This window comes from Pelophylax lessonae, assembly GCF_965119305.1.
Source record: "Pelophylax lessonae genome assembly, chromosome: 1".
Lineage (NCBI taxonomy): Eukaryota > Metazoa > Chordata > Amphibia > Anura > Ranidae > Pelophylax > Pelophylax lessonae.
Window position 1 is genome coordinate 308,700,145 of NC_138768.1, and position 23,669 is coordinate 308,723,813.

The following is a 23,669-nucleotide window of genomic DNA, read 5'->3' on the forward strand; positions in this document are numbered from 1 at the left end:
TGCTGTGTTGCTTTGTTTACCAGCCAGAGCCCAATGGAATTCCCAGTATTTCCGGGTAAGGGGGAGCATGTTATCCTTTCCCCTTATTCCCACCATGCATTGCTCAACACCTGAGCAGATTATTGCCAGGCTCAAGCACTGCCATACATATTAAGCTTTCCAAAGAATATCTTACTCTGGCAGGCATACACAGGTGTGCAGGGTAAGGTCAAAATAAGTAGGAGAGGAGATGGATGGTCAATAGGGCCTTTTACTTTGCCCTGAATCAGAAAATTTCCAACTGCTCAATGAGACTGGGAGTCCGAGCAGAGTTTTGTCATGTAAAATTCTCTGTTCTCTAATTTTATTTTTATTTTTTTGATAACTTCTGTAGTGTTCATTGCAAGGCATGCAGCCTATGTGTGTTATACTGCCTATGAATTTACTTTTGTCAAATTTTATATGCGCTTTACGAAGTAGTTCTTCTCTCGTGGTGTCATTTTAGGTTACCAAAGACCAGATCATATGATGACCTTCCAACGGCTTGTGACCTAACTGTTCCATGTGTAAACAGGAGAAGCAGTGATCCCAGCCTCAATGAGAAGTGGCAAGAGCATCGACGTTCTCTGGAGTTAAATGGCTTGGCAAACTCTGCAGAAGAAGGGCAGGAAGGAGAGAGACTCCCTCTGGGAGCACAGCTCTCCATGGCAGCTGGTGTTGGGGAAGGGCAAATGGAAAACATTTTACAGGAAGCCACCAAGGAAGAAGGAGGGGGGGAAGAGCAGGCAGGAAAATTAGTAAATGGGGAAGTAGACAGGTATACAGAGAAATCAGAAAAAGCACAGGAAGAGCCAGAGAAAGCAAAGAGGGGCCCATACTTGAATGGTGACACAGTAAGGGGGGAAATGGATGGGGAAGAAGAGAGTGTCAGTCTCATGCCAGGTCAGTTATGTGCAAAAACTGACTACCCAGAGCATGGAACTGACACATTTGAGCAGTCTCTTAAAGAGTTGTGTGTTAATCAGGTATGTGCTCCTGAGATATCACAGAATCAGGCTGCTGAGGAATCGTCCTCTGAGCCAGAGGAAAATGAGCAATGTGATAAAAGCGGGTCGAATGATGAACTCCAGAGTAGTCCCAAAGATGATTCTCCTAACAATATCTCATCACACCTTGAACTTGATGGTTCCACAGAAACTTTAACAGATGATCATTCACCTCCCTGGCCCAACAAGCTGGACCATGTGACTGCAGCCAATGAACTTGCACAGAAACCAGAACAGGTGTCTGATGAGGGCATCGTTATGATGGGCTTGTGTGGGCTACAAAATCAAAATGAAAGGACGTGTTCTCCTTTTCCCCTTATCCATAGTGCCTTTCCCCCTTCTGAATGCAATGCACAGACTTTATGGAATAGAGACCAATCCTCGCCTCCTATTCTTGATGGACCATGTCTTAGTGTGGACAATCAGCGGGGAAAGCAGACCTTGTCACATCAGAATTCTTGTTCAAACAACCCCCAAATCCACCTCAGAAACATCCCACACAAGTGCCCTTTGCACAGTTGTGGGAGGCACCGCATAGGGAGCACCCCAGAGCAGCCAGCCCGTAATCACCTGGATGATGATGGGATGCCATTGTATGTGGATGCTATCCAGCAAAGACTGAGACAAATGGAAAGTGGCCACCAACAGGAAGTGGAAACCTTGAAGAAACAAGTGCAGGAGCTACGTTGTCGACTTGAAAGTCATTTACACAATAGCCCCCTGCGTTTCAATGGGGAATATACAGATGAGGTGGTGAGTTCTGATAGACGGATTAGATTTGGGTGTCAAAGCATTAAAATGTGGTGTTAATTTAACCCTGAAATTAAGTCTAGTACATGTTCTATATTTTATCACAAAGAACCTATTTTCTATTCAGCTCTGTGATGTACGTGATCTACAATGAGGAATAGTATTCAGAAAGCTGACTTCTGTTCTGGGCTTGTACCAATCCAAACAGCAATCTGACTTTCTCTATGGACAACATGCACCATATAGACACAAAAAATAAAGCCCAAAGTTTCTTTGCAGTGTTTGAGATGCTGTATTCTTCCTTTAACTTGTTTACACTAGGCTCTGCTGATATGCTTTTAATTCCAAGCATTGTTAAAAGTGGTCTCTGTAACACTTATGCACACTTATTTGTACATTTTTCTGTTATTGGCAAATTTCTTATTGTGATTTTACCCTTTGCAGACATCAATTCCTGACTCTGAAAGCAATCGGGACCCTAGCTGTTTGTCGGGCTGCAGCACAGAGCCTTTCTCTGAGGCCAGCTGGGAGCAGGTAGACAAGAGGGACACTGAAGTAAGCCTTCCTGTCCTCTTCACTATCCCAAAGCATTACATAGGTGCCATTTGAAAACGGTGTTCCCCTCACTTTAGTCTTTCTCAGTAAGAATATGCAATCAACACAGAAGACCTCACACTTGAGTTTTTTACCAAGCAAACTGAGCATCTGATGATAAAAGGCATAGGCAGATCATTTACCTTTATCTCACAATGATGAGTGGATGCAAATATAAGATTTATATAAACATTAGGGAAGGTTTACTAAAACTGGTGCAGCTGTGCATGGTAACCAATCCGCTTCTAGATTTAGTTAGAAGATGTTTGGTTACTATGCACAGCTGCACCAGATTCCGTGTACACCAATTTTAGTAAATCTCCCCCACTGTCTTTTTCCCTTTAAAAGATGAGTTTAGTTTCACCAGTTTGTCAGGGAGTCTGCTGATCATATCCTATATTTTTTTATGATCTCCTCAGTTTGAATTTGCCAGGTTTGTTAAAGGTTTACTTTAAAGAGCAAATTCAGATCGTGAGTTTAGGTAGAAGTAATCTACCAGCAGATGTGAGCACAGCACATCAGGGTTCCTACACCACTCTCTGCTTACATCGGACCTACAGAAGTCTCTGGGGAAATGAAGCTGCAGGATAAATGGGTCTTGCAAACCTTTTTGAATTCATACATCAGCAAAGCCGTAATACAGAAGGAATCGCATTTTCTATATGATGTATGTATATCTTAACTTTCTCTATCGTCCATTGACAGATGCAGCTCTTATGCTTCTGAGACCATTGGGTTATGCTGCCTCCTACAGGAGTAGTACTAGGCAGGAAAAAACTGTTTACCATGCCTACGGGGGCTGTCCCTATAGGCATAACCCCACACACCCTGCTCAAGCATACCAGTTTGTTTCTGCCTAGTGAAGTAGTAGGACCTAGGTTTCCTGCTGGGACTTCAGTCTCAGTTTTTTTATTCTCTTAAAAATATTTTGTTTTATTTTCTTTACTCACTTCTGCTAATTAGTGTTCAGGGGGATTCCTCCTGGTGAACTACAAGCGATAGACAGCTGAGGTTTTGCACTGGATAATCTAGATCCTTAAGGTCTCCCAGCCAGGCCTGCGAGTGTGAGACGGTTATAGTCCCGCACGACAGAGCCCTGTTTTGGATGGGGACAAGCCTGCAAGTGAATGTCTCGCTGGGACGCGACGACCTGAAACGCCCTGAGTCGCAGCATACCTCTCGGCTGGCATCACCCCCACTCCTGGTGGGAGGTGGTCTGTCCGGAGCGAGGCCACCCGGTCCATGGTATGGTGAGTAAATGCAGCCCCCCCATATATCCCTTAGTGGTCTTGGGGGGGCTGTGGGACCACTCCTGGGGATGATAGGACCTAGTACTTCCTAAAAGATCCCCCTGGCCTGTCAAGATACCTGGCCCTGTGCCCTGCCCCCGCCCCTGCCCTTATTGCGTTTTTTTACCTGGGGGGCGCTATTGCTGCAGTGCCTGGCGTCCTAGGGGAGGGTGAAAATTGTACTTTTTTCTGCTGGGTCTTGTTGCAGATCCTCTGTGGCCTCCAGTTTGGGGTTCCCTGACCGTATGGCTCACTGTGGGGGGCTGCCATCTTTAGTGTGGGCATAAGGAGGATTTCTCCCCATTGACCTGCATGGTGCAGCCATGCAGCCCTGTGCTTCCCATTGACTTGCATTGGCAGCCATTTTTGTGTAGCCCTATGTAGCTTTCACAGGCAGCATGACCTTTCACATTCTATCCAGACTGATGTCATATCCTGTGACTTTCACTTTCCTGCTGCACAGATCGGCTCTGGAGGTTTCTCAGAGAGGTGGTAAAGTACTGGGGTCTCTGTGGGCATATCCCTGCGCACTCTATCTGCATATATTTAAGGGGGACTCTGCATACCGCGGTGATCGGCGATGGGGACAGTGCTCTTAAAGAGACAGTACACTGGTTTTCTTTTGAACGAATTATGGAGTCCCAGGCAGTGGTTTTACCCTCAGACCCCTTAAGTGCGACTACCGGATCGCAGTCGCTGGAAAGCCTAGTGACCAAGGTTGATTTTGTGATGAAAAAGGTTAATAGCCAAAAACGGGCTGCCTTCACCGTCATCGGTGGTGTCCTCGGACTCAGAGACGGGTATGGTCGCCACAGACGTCCCCCTCCTTGAGGGTTCGCTGTCCTCACAATTGGATGGTGAAGAGGACCTGTCCTCTTCAGCTGCAGTGCGGAAATGCGCTTTTGTGGAAGCCCTGATTGTTTTAGTCAGGGAAACTTTAAAAATGGCAGATGAGCCCACACCGGCAGGGACACGGGTGTCCCTAGGCTCCCGCAAAACCCAAAAGTCGGGCAAGGTTTTCCCTTGTCCTGAGAATTTTCATGATATTGTTAATGAACAATGGTCTAACTGGTGGGAAGAGTACTCTTCTTCCTCAATCCTCCAAAGGTAAGGTACCCCGTAGTAAGCGGGGGCCTTCTTTTACCACTCAGACGTTTTTTTTCGTGCCTCAGGGGCGCAAGAAAAAGGTAAGCCGTTCAGGGCTTCTGGAGAAGCTAAAAAGCCATGGTCAGGCAAGACCAGCTAGTCCGGTTCTGCGGACAAGTCCTCTTCAGCATGAAGAGGTGCCCTCACTCGTTTCTGGGGTGGGGGGGACGTCTGTGTTTCTTTGAGGAACCCTGGACTTCCTTCATTTAACACAAATGGGTTCACAAACTGATTTGTTTCGGGTACAAGATTGAATTTTGGTCCTGGCATACAGGTTCTTTCAGTCAATTCTTAGCTTGTCTCCGGATCGTTTGAAGGATCTCTGGGACGCAGTGTAGGATCTCCTTGCTCAAGGAGTGATTGTGCCAGTTCCTCCTCAGGAATGCTTTCACGGTTTCTCTTCAAACCTGTTCACGGTGCCCAGAAAAGTTGGCAAGGTGCATCCAATCCTGGACCGCAAGGCTCTGAACCACTTTGTACGAGTGCAGAAGTTTCAAATGGAATCCATTTGGTCGGTGGTAGCGTCTTTAAATCAGGGGGATTTTCTGGACTCCATCGATATCAAAGATGCGTATCTACACTTCCTCATCTACGTGGGACACCAGCGATTTCTCCGCTTTGCGGTGGCAGAGGAACATTTTCAATTTGTGGCGTTACCCTTTGGTCTCACCTCCGCTCCCAGAGTCTTTACCAAGGTATTGGCCACGGTACTGCTTTGTTGCGCCAAAAAGGGATTGCGATCCTGGGATATCTGGACGATTTCCTATGGAGAGCGGACACTCACTCGGCTTTGTTGGGCGACCTGTCGATTACAGTTCAGACACTTCAGGAATTCGGGTGGACTATCAATTTTAAAAAAATCCGCTCGACGCCTTCAGTGAGGTTGAATTATCTGGGGCTGACTCTAGATTCCGCCTTGGCGAGGGTCTTTCTTCCCCTGAAAAAAACTTCAGAACTTGCACGGAGTGATCCGGTTGCTGTTGGGACACCGATCTGTCCTCACCACGGACTTGCATGAGAGCCCTGGGTCTGATGGTATCAACCTTTGAGGCGGTTTGGTTTGCTCAGTCTCACTTAAGATCTCTGCAAAAAGATTCTTACAAAATGATACACTTGAGCCGACTCGCGAGGTCTGCTCTATCCTGGTGGATCCAGTCACCAGTATTGTCAGGGCAAGTCCTTCCTACCACTGTTTTGGACGGTGGTCACCACGGACGCCATCCTGTCAGGCTGGGGTGGAGTGCTGGGGAAGCTCTGTGCCCAGGGGGCCTGGTCAGCAGAGGAGTCTTCCTTACCGATCAATATTATGGAGCTCAGAGCAATCGAGCTTTGCCTGATCCATGGGAGAAATCGGCTACGTGGTTCTCCGGTTTGGAGCCAATCAGACAAAGCCACGGCTGTGCCTTACATCAATCAAGGGGGCACCAAGAGTGTCCTGGCGGCCGAGGAGGTGGCTGAGATTCTGTTATGGGCAGAAGACAATGTCCCGGCTTTTTCCGCAGTCCACATTCTGGGTGTGGAGAATTGGCTAGAGAATTACCTGAGTCGTCAGGTGCTGGATCAAGGGGAATGGTCCCTTCATCCGGAGGGGTTTCATCTCCTATGTGTCCGACTGAGAACTCCCAAGGTAGACCTGTTTGCGTCTCGCCTCAACAAAAAAGTCCAGAGGTTTGTGGCCAGGTCTCGGGATCCTCTGGCCGACGCCACAGATGCCTTGGAGCCAGTATCGTCTGATCTTTGCCTTCCCTCCGATAAAACTCTTGCCAAGGCTTCTCCGCAGGGTGACGGTGGAAGGAATTCCGGTTATTCTAGTGGCCCCAGACTGGCCTAGTCGGTCTTGGTATGCAGACCTAGTAAAATTGGTCGTCGATCCTCCGTGGAGATTTCCTCCTGAGGGAGGATCTGCTGTCCCAGGGACCGATCTTCCTTTCTGCTTTACGGTCGCTTGCTTTAACGGCATGGCTGTTGAAGGGCAGGTGTTGAGAGATAGGGGTCTCTCTGAATCTGTGATTCCCTACCCTGTTGAAGGCTAGGAAGGCGACTTCTAGGAAGATTTATCATCATACGTGGAAATCGTACATTTCATGGTGTGAATCGCTGAAGCTGTGCCCTCAATTCTTTTCTATAGCTAGGGTTTTGGCCTTTTTACAAAAAGGGGTTGAGCAGCGGTTGGCCTTGGGCACTATCAAGGATTCAGGGGGTGCATCATCTGGCTCCCCCGAGAAGATCCCCGTTGCCTCCGTGGGATCTCATTCTGGTTTTGTCTGTTCTTTAAAAGCCTCCTTTTGAGAACATTCAGGAGATTTCTCTGCTTTCTTTATCCCAGAAGGTTGCCTTTCTGGTGGCAATTACTTTTGCCCGCAGAGGTCTGAGTTGGTGGCGCTGTCCTGTCGTTTGCCTCATTTGGTGGTTCACAGAGATAATGTGGTACTCAGACCTAATCCATCTTTTCTCCCTAAGGTGGTGTCTGAGTTCCATCTAAATGAGGACATGGTGTTGCCTTCACTCTGGCCTAAGCATCCCAAGGAAATTGCTTTGCACTCTCTGGATGTGGTTCGGGCGACCAGGGTTTACCTGACGGTCACTGAATCTTTTAGGAAATCAGATGCTCTTTGTCCTTACTGAGAGATCTCGTAAAGGTTTGGCTGCTTCTGCTACGACTATATCTAGATGGATCAGGCAGACGCTTGTTCAGGCTTATTCACTGAAGGGTCAGGTTCCTCCTTTCCCTGTGAAGGCTCATTCTACTAGAACGCTGAGTGCTTCTTGGGCTTTTCGCCATCGCCATCAGTTTGTAAGGCGGCGACTTGGTCGTCTGTGCACACATTTACAAATTCTACAAGGTAGATTTGTTGGCATCTTCGGATGCATCCTTTGGCCGCAAGGTTTTGCAGGCTGCTTAAAGAGACTTGTTTGTTTCTCTTTAGGGGGTATTTCTTTCATGGGGGAGCTCCTGTTTCTGGTTGAGCTTCATGTTACCCGGTTGGCTAAGTTTAGCCTTTGGAGTTCATGTTTACTGTATTTTCTGGCGTATAAGACTACTTTTGAACCTCAAAAAAATCCCCCAAAAATGGGGGTCATCTTATACACAGAGTATAATATCTCCAAGGTAACCTAAGTATAAGTATTACCGGTAGATGTAATCTCTCAAGACGCTGGCTGTGTGGGAATCCTGTACCGGTATACCGTATGTACCGTAGCTTCGGCTACATACAGTGTACTGCGCTGAGCCAATCAGGGAGAGCGGTGTATTCTATTATTTAATGCAAAGCCTGCTCGGATTGACAGGGTAACATCAGCCCGTCTCTGACTCTGCCAATCCGAGCAGGCTTTGCATTCAATAATAGAATACATCGCTCACTGTGATTGGCTCAGCGCGGTATACTGTATGTAGCCGAAGCTACGGTGCATACGGTATACCGGTACAGGATTTCCGCACAGCCAGAGTCTTGAGATTACATCTACCGGTAATACTTATACTTAGGGTACGTTGGAGATATAATGAAAGATTACATGTATTACAGTACTAGGGTACCTTGGAGATCTATGAGAAATCTGATGTTTTTCAAGGGTGTTGCCTTGCTTCGGAAGGGGGGTTGTCTTATACGGCGAGTATAGTCCAAAACCTATGTTTTAACTTTAAAATTAGGGGGGTCGTCTTAAAACGCCCAGTCATCTTATACACCGGAAAATACGGTATTTGGCTTGCGTTCTTCCCACCCCTCATGTCTACACTGCTTTGGGACGTCCCAATGGTCTAAGAAGCATAGGAGCTGCATCTGTCAATGGACGATAGAGAAACTGGATTTTTGTAAGAACTTACCGTAAAATCGTTTTCTCTTAAGTCCATTGACAGACGCAGCACCTGTCCCTCTGATATGGGGATGGTTTGTGTCTTTTTATCACTGCTTGGAACAAAACTGGTATGCTGGAGCAGGGTGTGTGGGGTTATGCCTATGGGGATAGCCCCCGTAGTGTGGTAAACTGTTTTTTTCCTGCCTAGTACTACACCTGTAGGGGCAGCATAACCAAATTGTCTAAAAAGCAGAAGAGCTGCGTTTGTTAGTGGACTTCAGAGAAAAGGATTTTACGGTAAGTTCTTACAAAACTCCAGTTATTCCATGGTACTCCTTTTTTTCTTTTTCTTTTTTTTTTCTTTTTTCTTCTTTTCCATTTATGCTTGCTAAATCTGACCTTTTTAAAAGTATGAAGGCATGTGGTATCCCATTTATAGATAAAAGTAACTTTCCTTTGTTTTCTGTAGCTTTGCCATTCAGTACAGAGAACATAAATGCAACAGGGACGTTTTCAATAAATGAGCTGCCCATGGATTTCCTGTAACAACCCCCTGCCCACATGCTCCCACACAAACTTTTTAGGGAATCTTGCTCTTTAGCTTCATTCTCCATAATGCAGCCTGATAATTAAAGTCCTCCTATTGTCAATGACAATGCAGAAATTTGAATGCAGAAGTCACCAGCAAATTTAGGAGGTTGTGGGTGACTGTGAAATCTAAATTTGGCAGTGCTACTCTTTTAATTGCCGATACCTTATTTTGTTCTGTCTGTCTTATAGGTGACAAGATGGCTGCCAGATCATCTAGCAGCAAACTGTTATAACTGTGATGGCAAGTTTTGGTTGGCGAGTCGAAAACACCATTGTAGGTAAGACATGGAAAAATCTTTGCCCCACAAATCATCTTGGCTTTTGTTTATATTTTAATTAGAACTTTGAGCATTTACTAGCTCCATAATAAGATGCAAAATCTTTACAGTGTACTTCAATTTCAGCCATGTTTCGCTCCTTGCAGGAATACAGATGCCATGACTGAACTGTGGTGAGCTTTTGTTGAAACTAACCTTTCCAACCCTGCTTCCTTCACAATCACAGCATACTGTGGGCATTATTGACTAGTGGACTGCCCAGGCCAAAAAATGCATGAAACATGAGAAAGCTTAATAGGGAGCCACAACTAATCTTAGTCTTGCTAGGGGGCAGATGCTGTCAAAGTATTAGAACAAAAATCTAAGTGAAATATATGAAAAGGTAGCATTGCTGTACATTCCAGCTTCATGTACTTTACGCCCGACTACACAAATGTGCATGGCTTTTGCCTTCTAGTTAACTTTTGCTTAGAACGTGTTGTATAGGAATAATATTGTTCCATTTATAATGATATGATTCGAAGCTTAAACACACTTGTTCATAAACAATACACAATCCCCTCCATTGTGCAGTAGGCACTGCTCTAAACACTCCAATGTTATTGCAAAATTTGTTTTAGGTTTCTCTTGCGTATCTAGTGTGTATCCAGTGGCAACACCTGTACTAAAACGACCCCACCAAATTCCCTCACCCCATTTGCACGGGAAGCAGCTTCCAGTACCTTAAGCTGGGCACTAGTGTACTGAAATTCAGAAGTTCAGCAGCAACCCTCCAAATTTTGGTTTGTGTGTACCCCTGCCTAACAGAAACTGGTAGACCAGCTTCTGTTAAACGGTCCTGCTGGAAAACCTGTTTGATCAGCACATGCAGCCAATGGCTGCAACACTGATCAGTGTATTGTTATAGGGGGAGTCCCCACTGTCAGAATACAATAGCGCAACTGGGCAGATCCTTACTTTCACTTCACTTGTGTGGCTGTGGCGATCGGTCCATTTTTTTCCATTCAACCCACTGGTTGAACAAAGAAAAAATGGGTGTGTATACCCAGCAGTGTAACCCTACTTTTGGGGAAAAAAACTCTCCCCTCTGGGTGATCTATTTACATTGCAAGAATTTTAACAAACTTTGTTGCAGATTCCTACCTTTTGATATTCTGGAGAAAAAGAAAAAGCTGTTTGTGTCTATGTGCAAAGTGAGTGTGAATGGGAGTGACTTTTTAATTAATAATCAGCTGCTGCACTTGCTGAATTCTAATGAGAAAAGCGATAGGGTCTGAATCTCTTTAGACATGATTTCGCTTTGGCACTATCTCACCGAAAATTTTATTTTTTCTCCAGAGGATGGCCAAGTCAATCAAACAAGCAGGAAATGACATTTCTGGGGGCATTCTGTACACATCTATGTGCAGGACACCTCCAGTTTGTCTTATTGCAGAAAATGACTGCTGCAGATTGAAAAAAGGTCGTTTTTAATAACTGCCATTTACAATATGACTTGTGTAGCATTGGTCTACCGTATGCTGTAATAGATATTTTTGTGTATTTTCCCTGCAAAAGCACAGTTGCCCTTTAACTGCTCAGCTCCTGTCCACTGCCAGTAGCAAAAATCTGTGCACAAATTATTGCAAAGTATCAAAGTAGCATTTCCAGCAGTGGCAGATTTAGAAACTCTGGTTGAGGTCCACTGCCTAGAGAGAAAAAAATGTTGCCAGATTCTTTTGTGCTGTGGTACTCTGTTAATATTGTTCCTTTTCACTGTTTGATTTGGACTCTAGGTGGTGTTAGCATGTGGGGACACTGATTTTCCTTCAGTGTATCTTGAAGACAATGTAGAGTACTTTTACAGGTATTAGAGCATGTTGTAACTATTTGCAGTTAGACATCTGTGAAAGTCCAGATAAAAATGCTTCCCCCTAGTGGCAAAAATGAGCAATGCTGAACAAATTCAGGTTAAATGTAAATATGTACAAGTAGGCCTCATACAAAAACATCGTTTTGTGGGTAGATAATGTTGCTTTTCTATTTCTTTTATTTTGTAGTAAAAAAAAAAAAAAGTTGCATCATAGTAACAATGCATGAAGAGAACACAAATGCTGGCAAAGAAAGACTCAATTTAATCATTGTTGCTTTTAAAATAGTATCGCAAAAAATCTTCATTTTTTTTTATCATACTTGTCCTGTAATAAGTTGAACCTCTCTATCCCTCAAGCATAGCAACATAAAACAATATAAAGAGAAATAACATGGGTGACACTGATAGGAGTTATATAAGGGGGACCAGCCACAGTGTGCAAATATAGAAAAAAACTTTAATATGAAATGGCTGATTACAGTTAGTCAAAAATTATGTCCAAGCAATGGACTGTACCCCCCCAAAAGACACCCACAATTTAAAAACACAAAAAATGACAACGTTGTCACAAAGAGGCACCATAGAAAGGGCCCCACACACTCACTCATGCACTCTTAGATCAAATAAGCTAACCAGGCCTACTGGATTATTTCCGAAGCTTAGATACCCGAGGCTGGGGCTCATAAGCATACATGTTCAAGTAGGGGCTTTGTATATGACCGTGAAGGCACTGAATACTCTTTCGTGCAATAGCCAGCATGGGCGTGCGTGATTGGCCAGAGGGGGAGCCAATCAGCGGGTCTGGCGGATGCGATGTCCACCGACCACCCGCGATTGCTCCCCAGAGACAGAATTGCGGTCTGCTGATGTAAACAAGGCAGACCGCCGTCTGTCAGAGATGAACACAGTGATCTTGTACAAGTTCCTGCTGTTTAGGAACACGAATCTCTGTGTTCATCTAGTGAGTCCACCCCCCACACAGTTATAAAGCATCCCCTAGGGACACGCTTAATGACTGCCCCTGGAGTTACCCCTTCCCTGCCAGTGGGATTAGTACAGTAACAGTGCATATTTATAGCACACATTACTGTAGTATTGTCACTGGTCCCCCAAAAGTTTCAGGTGTCAGATCTGTCCATCGCAGTCCCGCTAAAAATTACTGATCATCGCCATTACTAGAAAAAATAAATAAAAATGCCATAAATCTATCCCCTAACTTTTGCAAAACCAATCAATATAAGCTTTTTGGGATTTTTTTTACCAAAAATATGTAGCAGAATACACATTTGCCTAAATTGATTAAGAAATTAGATTTTTTTACTTTTTTTTTTTTTTTATTGGATATGTTTTATAGCAGAAAGTAAAAAAAATATTTTTAGTCTTTTTTGTTTCTAGCATTAAAAACTGCAGAAGTGATCAAATACCACCAAAAGAAAGCTCTATTTGTGGGGGGGGGGGGCATCAATTTTATTTGGGTACAATATCACACAGTTGCACAGTTTTCAGTTAAAGTAATGCAGTGCTGTCCCGGTCCAGAAGGGTTTAAAGCCTTTCTAAAGGCCTTTTTTTTTTTTTAACACAATCAAAATAGTTATACTGACTTGCTCTGTAGAATGGTAATTCACAGCGCAGATCTGTGTCCTCTTTTCTGGGGTCCCACTTCGGCTCTTTCCGCTCCACGGTCAGTAAGAAGTGGTCATGGCACCAGAATTACCAGGAGCATAAGCAAGGATTAAAAGGTGAATAATCTGCATAGGGGATTTAATCAGAAGCTGAAAGCACTTGAAAAAAACTGAAGGTTTCATATCCCTTAAACCGTGTTACTGATATGCAAATTTTGACTAAGCCCTCATCGCTTTTTTAAACTTCTCATGACCTATGCCTGGGACCTCCACTATTATAGTGGCTATCTCACTGTCATGGTCACATGAATGACAAACTGGGATTGGGAAGAGTAGAGATACACTGCTCATAAAATTAAAGAAACACCATTTATTCAGAGTATACCATCAAGTCAATTAAACTCCTGGGATATTGATCTGGTCAGTTAAGTAGCAGAGGGAGTTGTTAATCAGTTTCAACTGCTTTTGGGGTTAATGAAATTAACAGGTACACTAGATGGGCAACAATGAGACGACTGCCACTGACAACCACTGAAATTTCATTTACTCCAGGACGGAAAAAAATGCGTGCCATTGCCAGAAGGTTTGCTTTGTCTCCCAGCACAGTTTTAAGAGCATGGAGAAGATTCCAGGAGAAACGCAGTTACTGAGAGCTGGACAGTAACTGCTTAGAGACCAACCCCCCCTCCCATCTGAGATCAATTTTGTGTGTCATGGCAAAGGCTGTGAATACTTTATGTAGATGTGATCTTTTTTTCCCCCATTTTTTTTTATTTTAAATAAATTTGCAAAGATGTCAAGCTTCTTTCAGGTTGTCATTATGGGGTATTGTTTGTAGATGTTTAAGGAAAATGATGCCTTTAATCCATTTTGGAATAAGGCAGTAGCATGTAAAAGTGGAGCGCTGTGAATACTTTCCAGATGCACTGTAAAAGGAACAGTGCACAAAAGGTATGTGCTGCATAGGTTTGCTTTTGTTTACAGCATCTAGAACGTTTATGCATTTGAGTGTCCCCAGCTCACACTCTACAAACTGCTCTCTGACTGTTTGCAGCCTACATGATGGTAAACTAGAATGCTGATACCACAAGTGCTGTTCCTGTCTTGGGTACTTTAAAACTCCTAAAGCCACAAATATTTTTCCGATGCACTTTCTGTACCAGTTCCTTCTCTACAGAGGTTGGAAACACCCTAATAAGCTGTTTTATTTCCAAAGCCCTTTTTGGTCTTGTAGAAGTTTGAGAAGGATTTTGTACAAAAGTGGTGTGTCCACACTGTGGCTTTGCCAGTGCCCCACTTTAAGCAACTATCATAGTGGAGGATGCATGCGTCTTTAAAATTTTGAAGACCAATAACAAAAATGTAATGTAATGCAGCTTACCACCCCTTAGACGTGGTGGCTGACTTGGTTTTCATTTTAGATCTTTTTTTTTTTCCTTTTTCACCTGGTAATCCTGCCAGTAACATACTTCTGTCTTAAGGTGTCTGCATTCTTGATAAAGTAGTAAAGCACACACCTTTTGAATAGCAGTGTTGTCAGTCTGGGGAGAAGGTAGTGTTAGACTAGCAGATTTAGGTGGACCTGTCTAACAAAGCTGAACTCCTGCTAATACTTTAGAAGTAGTTACATGACCATCTTTTTTCTTTTTGTTAGAAGTTTGACATAAATTAACTATTGTAAGCACCCCTGTCAGTAGTAAATGTTTTTTCTCTCAACCCTTTAACTGCTACCCTGCCCGGACAAATTTTTCAGTTAGAGTAAAAGATAACAGACTTACCAGGTGAAAATAAAGGAAAACGCTTGCAAAAAGAAAACTCATGCAATGACCACATCTAAGAATTTGTGAACTTTTTGGGTTTAATACCGCTTTAAGGACCCAATTGATAAGTGGTTAAAAGCTCACTCTAGAACCCTGTTTTTGCTGGCAGGCCCTTCTCTTCACCCCACCCTGGCTGTGACTGTACTGTGCCAAACCATAGCTGAGTGGTCAAAATCCCTTAAGAGATCTCACGATTGCTGAAGAAGATTCCTTGATAGAACACATGGACCAAAGGGCTCTAATGGCAGCTTAAAGTTTATGGTCAGCTGGGAGCTTCCCAGCTTATCTATTGCATGGGTCTCATGTTTGTATACATGTGCAACATACCCCCCCCAAGCTTGACTCCCAGCCCATCCACATGGTCTGGGGCTTCAAATGCTTCCAAATGCTCAGAAAGGCCAGGGCAGGGAGTGTTTGTTCACCTTTGCAGAGCCTTGGGATACAGGAGGTTATTACTCCAGGGATACAATCAAACATTTTGCACTAATTTCCCCCTCTTCAGTTTCAAACTTGCAGCCTTCCTGTATCAATCGGTGATTGCAGCGCTGCTTTTACATAACTGTGCAAATGTGCTTAAGCATAAATATACATACACATGCACATTTGCACAGTTATGTAAAAGCAGCGCTGCAATCACCGATTGATACACCTTTAAAAGAGCATTAGCACTTTTCCTTGCAGCAAGCAGCTTGCACAGATTTTATTTAAATTATTTACATTAATTTATGTGTTTGCACACAAATCAGAGCACTTTAACCACTTGGATCTCAACACCATAAGCGCGAGGTTTCATAGTCCTACAGCCTTCCTGTATCGCCACCACACAGATCTCCATTGAGCCCTCTGGGGTCTTCTGGATCAAGGTATCAATACCGCAGTTCCTGTAACAGAATACTTTCAATCAATTAAAGCCAACCTGTAAACTATAACCAAACCCAAGGGGAATGTCTTCATTCAAGCCCAGAAATCCTATAGGGCAGGAGTTCCCAATCTGTCGGTCGGGACCCACTGGTGGGTCGCGAGCTGCATTTTAGTGGGTCGCGATGAGTCGGAAATCACTGCTTAAATTGTGCTGTGCGAGCCAGTGCAAATTACAGAGAACCAGAGCAGTCAAATCGCGATGGATTCAGGACCCCGCCCATGCAGTTTATGGAGGCTGGTCTGCATTTCCCACGAGGAGGATACTTGCGTCAGTAAGTATGTGGGCTGTTATGTAGGATATGTTCATGGGGTGCAGAGCCAGCTCTTTGGTCCTGCTGGCAGCAGCGGTGGTGGCTAGACTAGCGGCGGGATTCTCTCAGCTATAGCGGACAGACAGCAGCCTTGGTGTCATAGGAGGACCAGGTGGCCTGGCGGTGTCAGGAGTTCATGGCAGCTTCTGTGACCCCAGTAGAGGATCTGAAGGAGAAGAGCCAGGAAACCAAGACCAGCATAGAGCTCCTCATTATGGAGACTCTGGCTGAGGTGTGCTGGGCCCTGGAGAGGGCAAACAGGGGCTTCACCTTCACTGTGGACCGCTGGGAGAGGAAGGAGGGTGAGTGCCATATAGCCTTATATTTATTTAAATATTAAGTGTATTCAAAAATAAATTGATATTTTTAATTTAACATCCCCCTCCCTTTAAAATGCATTATTATTATTAATATTTGCATTTATATAGCGCCAACAAATTCCGTAGCGCTTTAGAATAGTCAATTACAAGCAAGTGGTTCCCCAAAAACGACTGTATTCAGAAGTGGGTCTCGGCCCAAAAAAGTTTGGGAAGCCCTGCTATAGGGAATCAACCAGGTGTCATTGCCACCCTTCACCAGGCCTTCTTCCTTCTGTGGACATCAAGAACAATTACCTGCATGTCCCCATCTTTCCTGTGCATCATCATTTCTTACATTTTGTGGTGGGGCCTCTACACAACCAGTTAGTGGCCCCCTCCCCCTTCAACCCCTCATCTACACCTGCAGTTTTCACCAAGGTGATGACCCAGTGTTAGCCCTTCTGTGCTCTTGTGACACCCCCATACTCTTGACAACCTTCTGTTAAGGAAAGATTTGCCACAGGCTCTCTTGGACAAACATTACAGTGGTACAGTGGATTCTGAAACTTTAAAATGGTCACTGGAGCCGACTCTCGTGCCCTATAAAACACTTGAACCAGGGTGTTTCTTCCACAGAAGAAACGTCAGACTCCCTCATTTCAAATTAGAATTCTCCATTCCAGGAGTTGTCTCACTCTGCTTTTGCATGCGAGTCCCAGGCCTAATGCTAGGTTCGGTTTGCCCAGTTTCACTCCGGACCTCTACAGAATAACACTTTTGTCTCTTAAGAAAAAAAAAAGGCACCTAAATTGATGCCAAACAAACTGGTCTGTCCAGCTAAGACCAGGTTGTCCCTGTCTTGTGTAGTTTAGAAGGCTCCACAAGAAAACGTACCAGATCTGTCTTTTGGACTTCATGGTCATGGACTTTAATGGCATAGCTGCTAAAGCCCAAAGCCCCGTACACACGATCAGATTATAGAAAGATCTGTCGTCCGTTTTTTTGTGGCATGCTAGTCTGATGTGGAAAGTGAAGAGGTTATTTTCATACGAATTTTCCCATACGACAGAATTCTACTTCAGAAGTGATGTCATGTGTTGGATTGCTTTGTATGTGTTCTTTCTCTCTGAGCATGCCTAGTCTTGCTCATAAGATTTTTCCCCGTCGAAATCTGTACTAATGAGACGAAAATCGGACGTGTGTTGACGGAGGACAAAAATTTTAATGCCTGCACATCAGGATTTTGTCAGCCGAAAAGTCGGAGTCGGCTGACGAATGCACCATACTAACAATCCGAAAATCGGCAGATCGGTCGTCGGACGAAATTTCCCTTCCGAATTGCTTATCGTGTGTACGGGCCTTTCGTTTCTGAAACTAGGGCATCTTTGAATCTGTAATTCCTACGATGCTAAAAGCTAGGAGAGCTACTTCCTAGAAGTTCTGTTGTCAGATCATGAAAAGCATATGCCATTTAGTGCGAGTCTGTTTCCACCCTCGGAGTTTCTCTGTGGGATGAATTCTCACCTTCCTACAGTTGGGCCTGGACCAGTGTTTCTGTCAGCACTATTGGGGTCAAGGTTTCTGGCCTTTAGATTTGGTTTCAGAGACCATTGCCCTTTCATTTCATGATTAAAGACTGTCACGGGCCCTACTTCTCCCCCCCCCCCCTTCTTTTCCTCTTTCCTGCACCCTCGGTACTTTGCCATCTTCCCCAGCATGGGATTCTTTCCTCCCCCCTGGCTGCACACTCCATTGCCTGCCCCCCCCAACTCTGCTGTCCCTCTCCCCTCCCCGGCCAGATGCCAGAAAATCTGCTTCTCCGCTTTCATGCTGCCTGTGGACAAAACACACTCCTTGTGTGGGTTTGAGGAGAGGAGGGTGGGGCTGGTTGCCGAGGCAACCCAACGCCAGATGGGAGTTGCCTGGCCACCTGGGGCGCAGCTCCTAACATATTTAGCAGAGAGAGTCCCTCCTGTGTTGTTCATCTCTGCTGTTTGTAAGACTGTGTGTCTCTAGGCTGCGGCCGGACAACACAGACTCTTCTATTGGTTCCTGCGGGCCTCTTCAAACCTGCCTGCCACCCTGGATTGTGGAGTTACCCTGTCCCTGCCTGCAACCTGAAGTGTTGATTTATCCTATACCTGCCTCCAACCCTGCGTGTGGATTAACCCTATACCTGCCTGCTGGTGAGTGGATTAACCCTGGTCCTACCTGAACTCTGCCTGGATTGTGTTACCCCATTGTTTGCCCGGACCTGTGTGTGGCCCAATCCCTCACTGGCCAGGACTTTGCCCGTTCTATCGGGAGCCTCCTGTTACGGACTACCCCTGTTATCTGGAACTCTGTCTTACCCATGTTGGATCTGACCCTGGGCAACTTTTTTTTGCCCCTTTCTTTGTGAGCCTACCTGCTACCGTTCAATAAAAGGCTTTGTTGGCACTCCTGCTCTCCATGTGCGTTCTGTCCCACTTACACTTCCATTACAAAGACCTTTGTACTTGCAGTCTGCCACATAGACTATGTGAATCCATAAGATCTGAATAAGGTTCTCTCTGTACTTTAGAAACTGCTGTTTGAAGAATTCATTAGACACATTCCTCTTTGCTCACACTTAGTGTAGTTTTTCTTGTAGCCATCACTTCTTCAAGGCAAGTGTCTAAACAGGTGGCTTTATCCTTTAAGGAACCCTTTCTGATTTTGCATAGGGAGGGAGAGCGGGGGCTAAGCTGTGTTGTGTCTATAAGAGTGCACACCCCAGTGCAGGAACAAGTCAGCAGGTGTGCCACCATAGCTGGTGGCTTGCTATGGTGGCACACAAAGTAAGAGTTGTTGAGAGTGCCGACGGGGTACCCCAGAAGAAGAGGTTCAGGGTTGCTCTGAGCAATATTATTGCACAGAGCAGGTAAGTATAACAGGTTTGTTAATCTAGAAAAAAAGAATCAAACCTTTACAACCATTATTCACTTCAACTAAGACATTGTTCTTCTGGCCCTCAGTTCACCAAAAAGAGGTTTCACTCGGGCTGCGAGTCTGTCTCTCAGCTGCTGCTCATTTCACTGTATCTTGGTGACTCAGACACCAGTCATTCAGTCTTAATACTCTCAATGATTGTGTTCCACCTTTTCTAGTAGATCTGAGAGTGCTTCTTTTTGGCATAGAGCAACTGTTTCTTAGATATGGTCTTCTGTTCACAAGGTCTACCAGGTGGACATCACAACCGGATCTGTTGCCAGGTGTGTTGGCTACCCCTCAGTTGGACTGCTTTTGCACTCTGTAATCATACTCTTAGTACTGCTCTACCAGGCATACTGGTAGTGGGAATGGTTATTCCTCCGATTAATTTTTTTTGTTGGTGTCCAGTTGTCCTGTAACTAGCAGTGTGACCAAAAGGTTAAAAAAAATTGTATTTTTGGAAAGAGCAGTTATTGGCAAATAACAATTAAACTTTTTTAAGTTGCTACTTGTACCATAAAAGAGTACAATATGTACAGGCTATCAATAGGAAGGTTGCTTACAACCCTTATGATTAGCTTACATTGTTTCTTCTATTAGTAATTCATAAAGTCTTGTACACACACCCTGTATGTACAGCTGTCTGTTCTACAGAAGCGGATTTCATGACTGGCTTCTGTCGAGCAGGCATGCTAGAAAATTAACATCCAATCATCCAGTGTGTTCTGGTGGGGCAGGGGAGACCGCTGCACTAACATCGCTTGTGTCAAGTCCACCATAGACTGTTTAAATCTTGGCTGATTCAGCAAGAGATTCGAACCATGTATGGGCAGGCTGAATGTACCAAAGATTTTACATATAACTAGCAGCTGTTATATCCACTAGTAGTAATCACTTCATAATATGTGGTAAAAAAATATAGTCCATAAAAATAGTCCACAGTTGATCACCACATTAGTAGCGCTAAAACTTAGTTTGAAAAAACAAAATAAATAAAACGGTAAAAAAGTTTTATGAACAAATCCACCATGTGCTTATAAAAGTACCGTATTTATCGGCGTATAACACGCACTTTTTCCTCCTAAAAATGGAGGAAAAAGCAGCAGTGCGTGTTATACGCCGATATAAAAAAAAAAAAAACAGCAAGGGAGCATTGCCGAGAGCAGAAGGGGTGGGCTGGGCCGAGGAGAAGGAAGGACGAGCTGTCATAAGAGCAGAAGGGGGCGGGCCGGGCCGAGGAGAAGGGAGAACGAGCGAGCGCAGTTATTGGAGGTCCCGCCTATGACAGACTTCACACGTCTCGGCAGAGGAGGCGGGACTCCCGATGACTGCGCTCGCTAGTTCTTCCTTCGGCCCGGCCCGCCCCCTTCTGCTCTCGGCGCTGCTTCCCGCCCTTTTTTAAAACAAAATTGGTCAGTTCCAATGGCGCTTGCGAGGCTGCATATTTGGACATTGCGCTTGTGAGGCTGCATATATGGACACTGCTGATGGGCTTCATATATGGACACTGCTGATGGGCTTCATATATGGACACTGCTGGTGGGTGGGCTGCATATAGACACTGCTGGTGGGTGGGCTGCATTTATGGACACTGCTGGTGGGTGGGCTGCATTTATAAACACTGCTGGTGAGTGGGCTGCATTTATAAACACTGCTGGTGAGTGGGCTGCATTTATGGACACTGCTGGTGGGTGGGCTGCATATATGGACACTGCTGGTGGGCTGCATATATGGACACTGCTGATGAGGCTGCATTCATGGGCACTGGTGAGATATCATTTGATTTAAAAAAAAAAAAAATGTTGAGTTCAAAGCTGTTTATTTAAAATTTAAGCTTTTTTCCTGAAATTTCTCTCCAAATATTGGGGTGCGTGTTATACGCAGGCGCGTGTTAAACGCCGATAAATACGGTACTTCCTCAGGAATCAGAAGATATGTGCTGCTTCCACCACACCACCTGCTTATCCTCTCCCCTCCAGCATACAAACTCGCCAGCAGGTGATGAATCAGGGCTTTTGGATATAACCTCGCATCTCTATTCTCTGACTCAAGCCACAAGGATAACTTCTATGATAATAGACGCAAATAAACCCACTCGTTACGATAATCCTTGTGATCCTAAAGGGGATCCCTCAATATTATGATGTATTTGCCTCCTCCACCGATCCTCAGTGTTTATAAAATATATAGACAGCAACACATAGTGAATAAAGTGCAAAAGGGAATCCGCGTTTAGGATAAGCGAAAAAGAGGTGGTAGGGGAAAACGTACAAAGGTAAATGAGATCCAATTGGCTGCAGCCCACTTTGGAGTATAACCTACAAGAGATTATACTAGATATGTGAAAGAAAAGGGAAGTGCTTGGCGCTGCCAATATATGTGTAAAGTGGAAAAAGTGCTTGTCTCAATACTGGGAGATATTATGTGTAAATATCACAAATCTGATTTACAATAAATAGGAAAGAAAAGGAAATACAAAGCAATAGATATACAAATAAATATGTGGTATACTGATTCTCAGATGGTTAAAAGGAAGGTAAAATTCGATGGTATGGTATAAAAACTTTTGTTATAAAGGACAGCAATATGTGTGCATAAAATCTATACTGTGGCATAAATGTAAAACCTAATAAATACACCTTTTTTAAAATTAAATAAATTATATAAATAGTGTCCTTCGAGTGTGAGTGAGGTGGTGACGTTAATAAATAGTGCAACGCAGGTGGTAAGCACCACTATAGAGAGAAGGAGAAAATGCTTGTGCCACCAAGATATTGGGTGTGTAGGTGTGCCAATTGGAGAAAATGTGAAGAAAATGAGCCGAATAAATTATAGTACAGTAAATACTCTATATAGTGCAAAGCCAAACCAATAAAATGGTAATAAAGTAAAAAAGATGGTTCAAAAATATTGGTTAAAGTAGCCTAGGTGGCCGAAGTGTGAAGTGCTCAAAAAAGTGATCTACAGTGGTCTCAATCCCAAAAAGGGGGGCAGAGTACCCAATGGGGTACCCCGAAAAACAGTGGGGTGTACCAATAAAAATGGTGGTGAAAAGAGAAAAAAATATAAAATACAAAAGACTTAAATGTGGATATGTGTCCTTATATAAGATGCCTCCAAAGCAATGGCGTGCCAATGGAAGAAATGCGCAGGAGTATGTGGTCAAAAAATGCACAAAAAGTTGCATCAAAGAGTCCTCAAAAGCGCATACAGATTTAGCAGTCCACAGTTATAATGAGGTGCCAATATCCCTGGTGCCGCGGGGTGGATAATTATAGGGTGAGAAAATACGGTGCTCCCCTGTTCAGTGGGTCCGGTGCTCCCCTTTCTAGTAAAATACCGAGCTTACCAGAAAAACTCCCTGCACAGGGGTAGAGCGCAGGTCGATATTTTAGGGATCGCTCCCAAGGAAGAGGGGTCCGGTCACCTGGTCCACTTTAATTGCTCCAATTCCCCGGGTCACAATTCTTTGGCGTATTGGTAAGGATATCCCAGCTTTAGTACTCCATAAAAGCAATCCCAGGACATGTATATAAAAAGATGCCTCCAATAGTGAAATAACGCTTAACAGTCTTTATTGCATCAAAGGTAAAAACAGGTACTCGCATAAATAGCAGCTGTAACATTCATTCGTATGGCTTAGGAGCCGCAAGGTCCTCTCTAGCGGTGTAGTGGTGAACGGCGTGCGTTCCAAGCCGACCAAACAACAAAAGCGTAAGTGATGTGGTGCGCACTCTACATGTTTCGTCGTACTGACGTCAGTAGATCCGGTCGGTGGAACACACGCCGTTCACCACTACACCGCTAGAGAGGACCTTGCGACTCCTAAGCCATACGAATGAATGTTACAGCTGCTATTTATGTGAGTACCTGTTTTTACCTTTGATGCATTAAAGACTGTTAAGCGTTATTTCACTATTGGAGGCATCTTTTTATATACATGTCCTGGGATTGCTTTTATGGAGTACTAAAGCTGGGATATCCTTACCAATATGCCAAAGAATTGTGACCCGGGGAATTGGAGCAACTAACGTGGACCAGGTGACCGGACCCCTCTTCCTTGGGAGCGATCCCTAAAATATCGACCTGCGCTCTACCCCTGTGCGGGGAGTTTTTTCTGGTAAGCTCGGTATTTTACTAGAAAGGGGAGCACCGGACCCACTGAACAGGGAAGCACCGTATTTTCTCACCCTATAATTATCCACCCCGCGGCACCAGGGATATTGGCAACTCATTATAACTGTGGACTGCTAAATCTGTATGCGCTTTTGAGGACTCTTTGATACAACTTTTTTTGCATTTTTTGACCACATACTCCTGCGCATTTCTTCCATTGGCACGCCATTGCTTTGGAGGCATCTTGTATAAGGACACATATCCACATTTAAGTCTTTTGTATTTTATATTTTTTTCTCTTTTCACCA

At 44.4% G+C, this 23,669-nt stretch overlaps 1 protein-coding gene across 6 annotated transcripts in view; it reads left to right on the forward strand.

Annotated features, from left to right (window-relative positions):
- Window positions 1-23,669, forward strand: part of MTMR3 (myotubularin related protein 3) — a 249,319-nt gene that overhangs the window by 222,223 nt on the left and 3,427 nt on the right. The window contains exons 17-20 of one of the 6 annotated variants that reach the window (XM_082256785.1): window positions 485-1,778; window positions 2,220-2,330; window positions 9,380-9,468; window positions 9,615-9,641. In XM_082256785.1, coding sequence (XP_082112911.1) covers window positions 485-1,778; window positions 2,220-2,330; window positions 9,380-9,468; window positions 9,615-9,641 — 1,521 coding nt within the window. The remainder of the gene's footprint in view (window positions 1-484; window positions 1,779-2,219; window positions 2,331-9,379; window positions 9,469-9,614; window positions 9,642-23,669) is intronic. The other 5 variants (XM_082256786.1, XM_082256789.1, XM_082256787.1 and 2 more) reach the window with 5 other exon arrangements.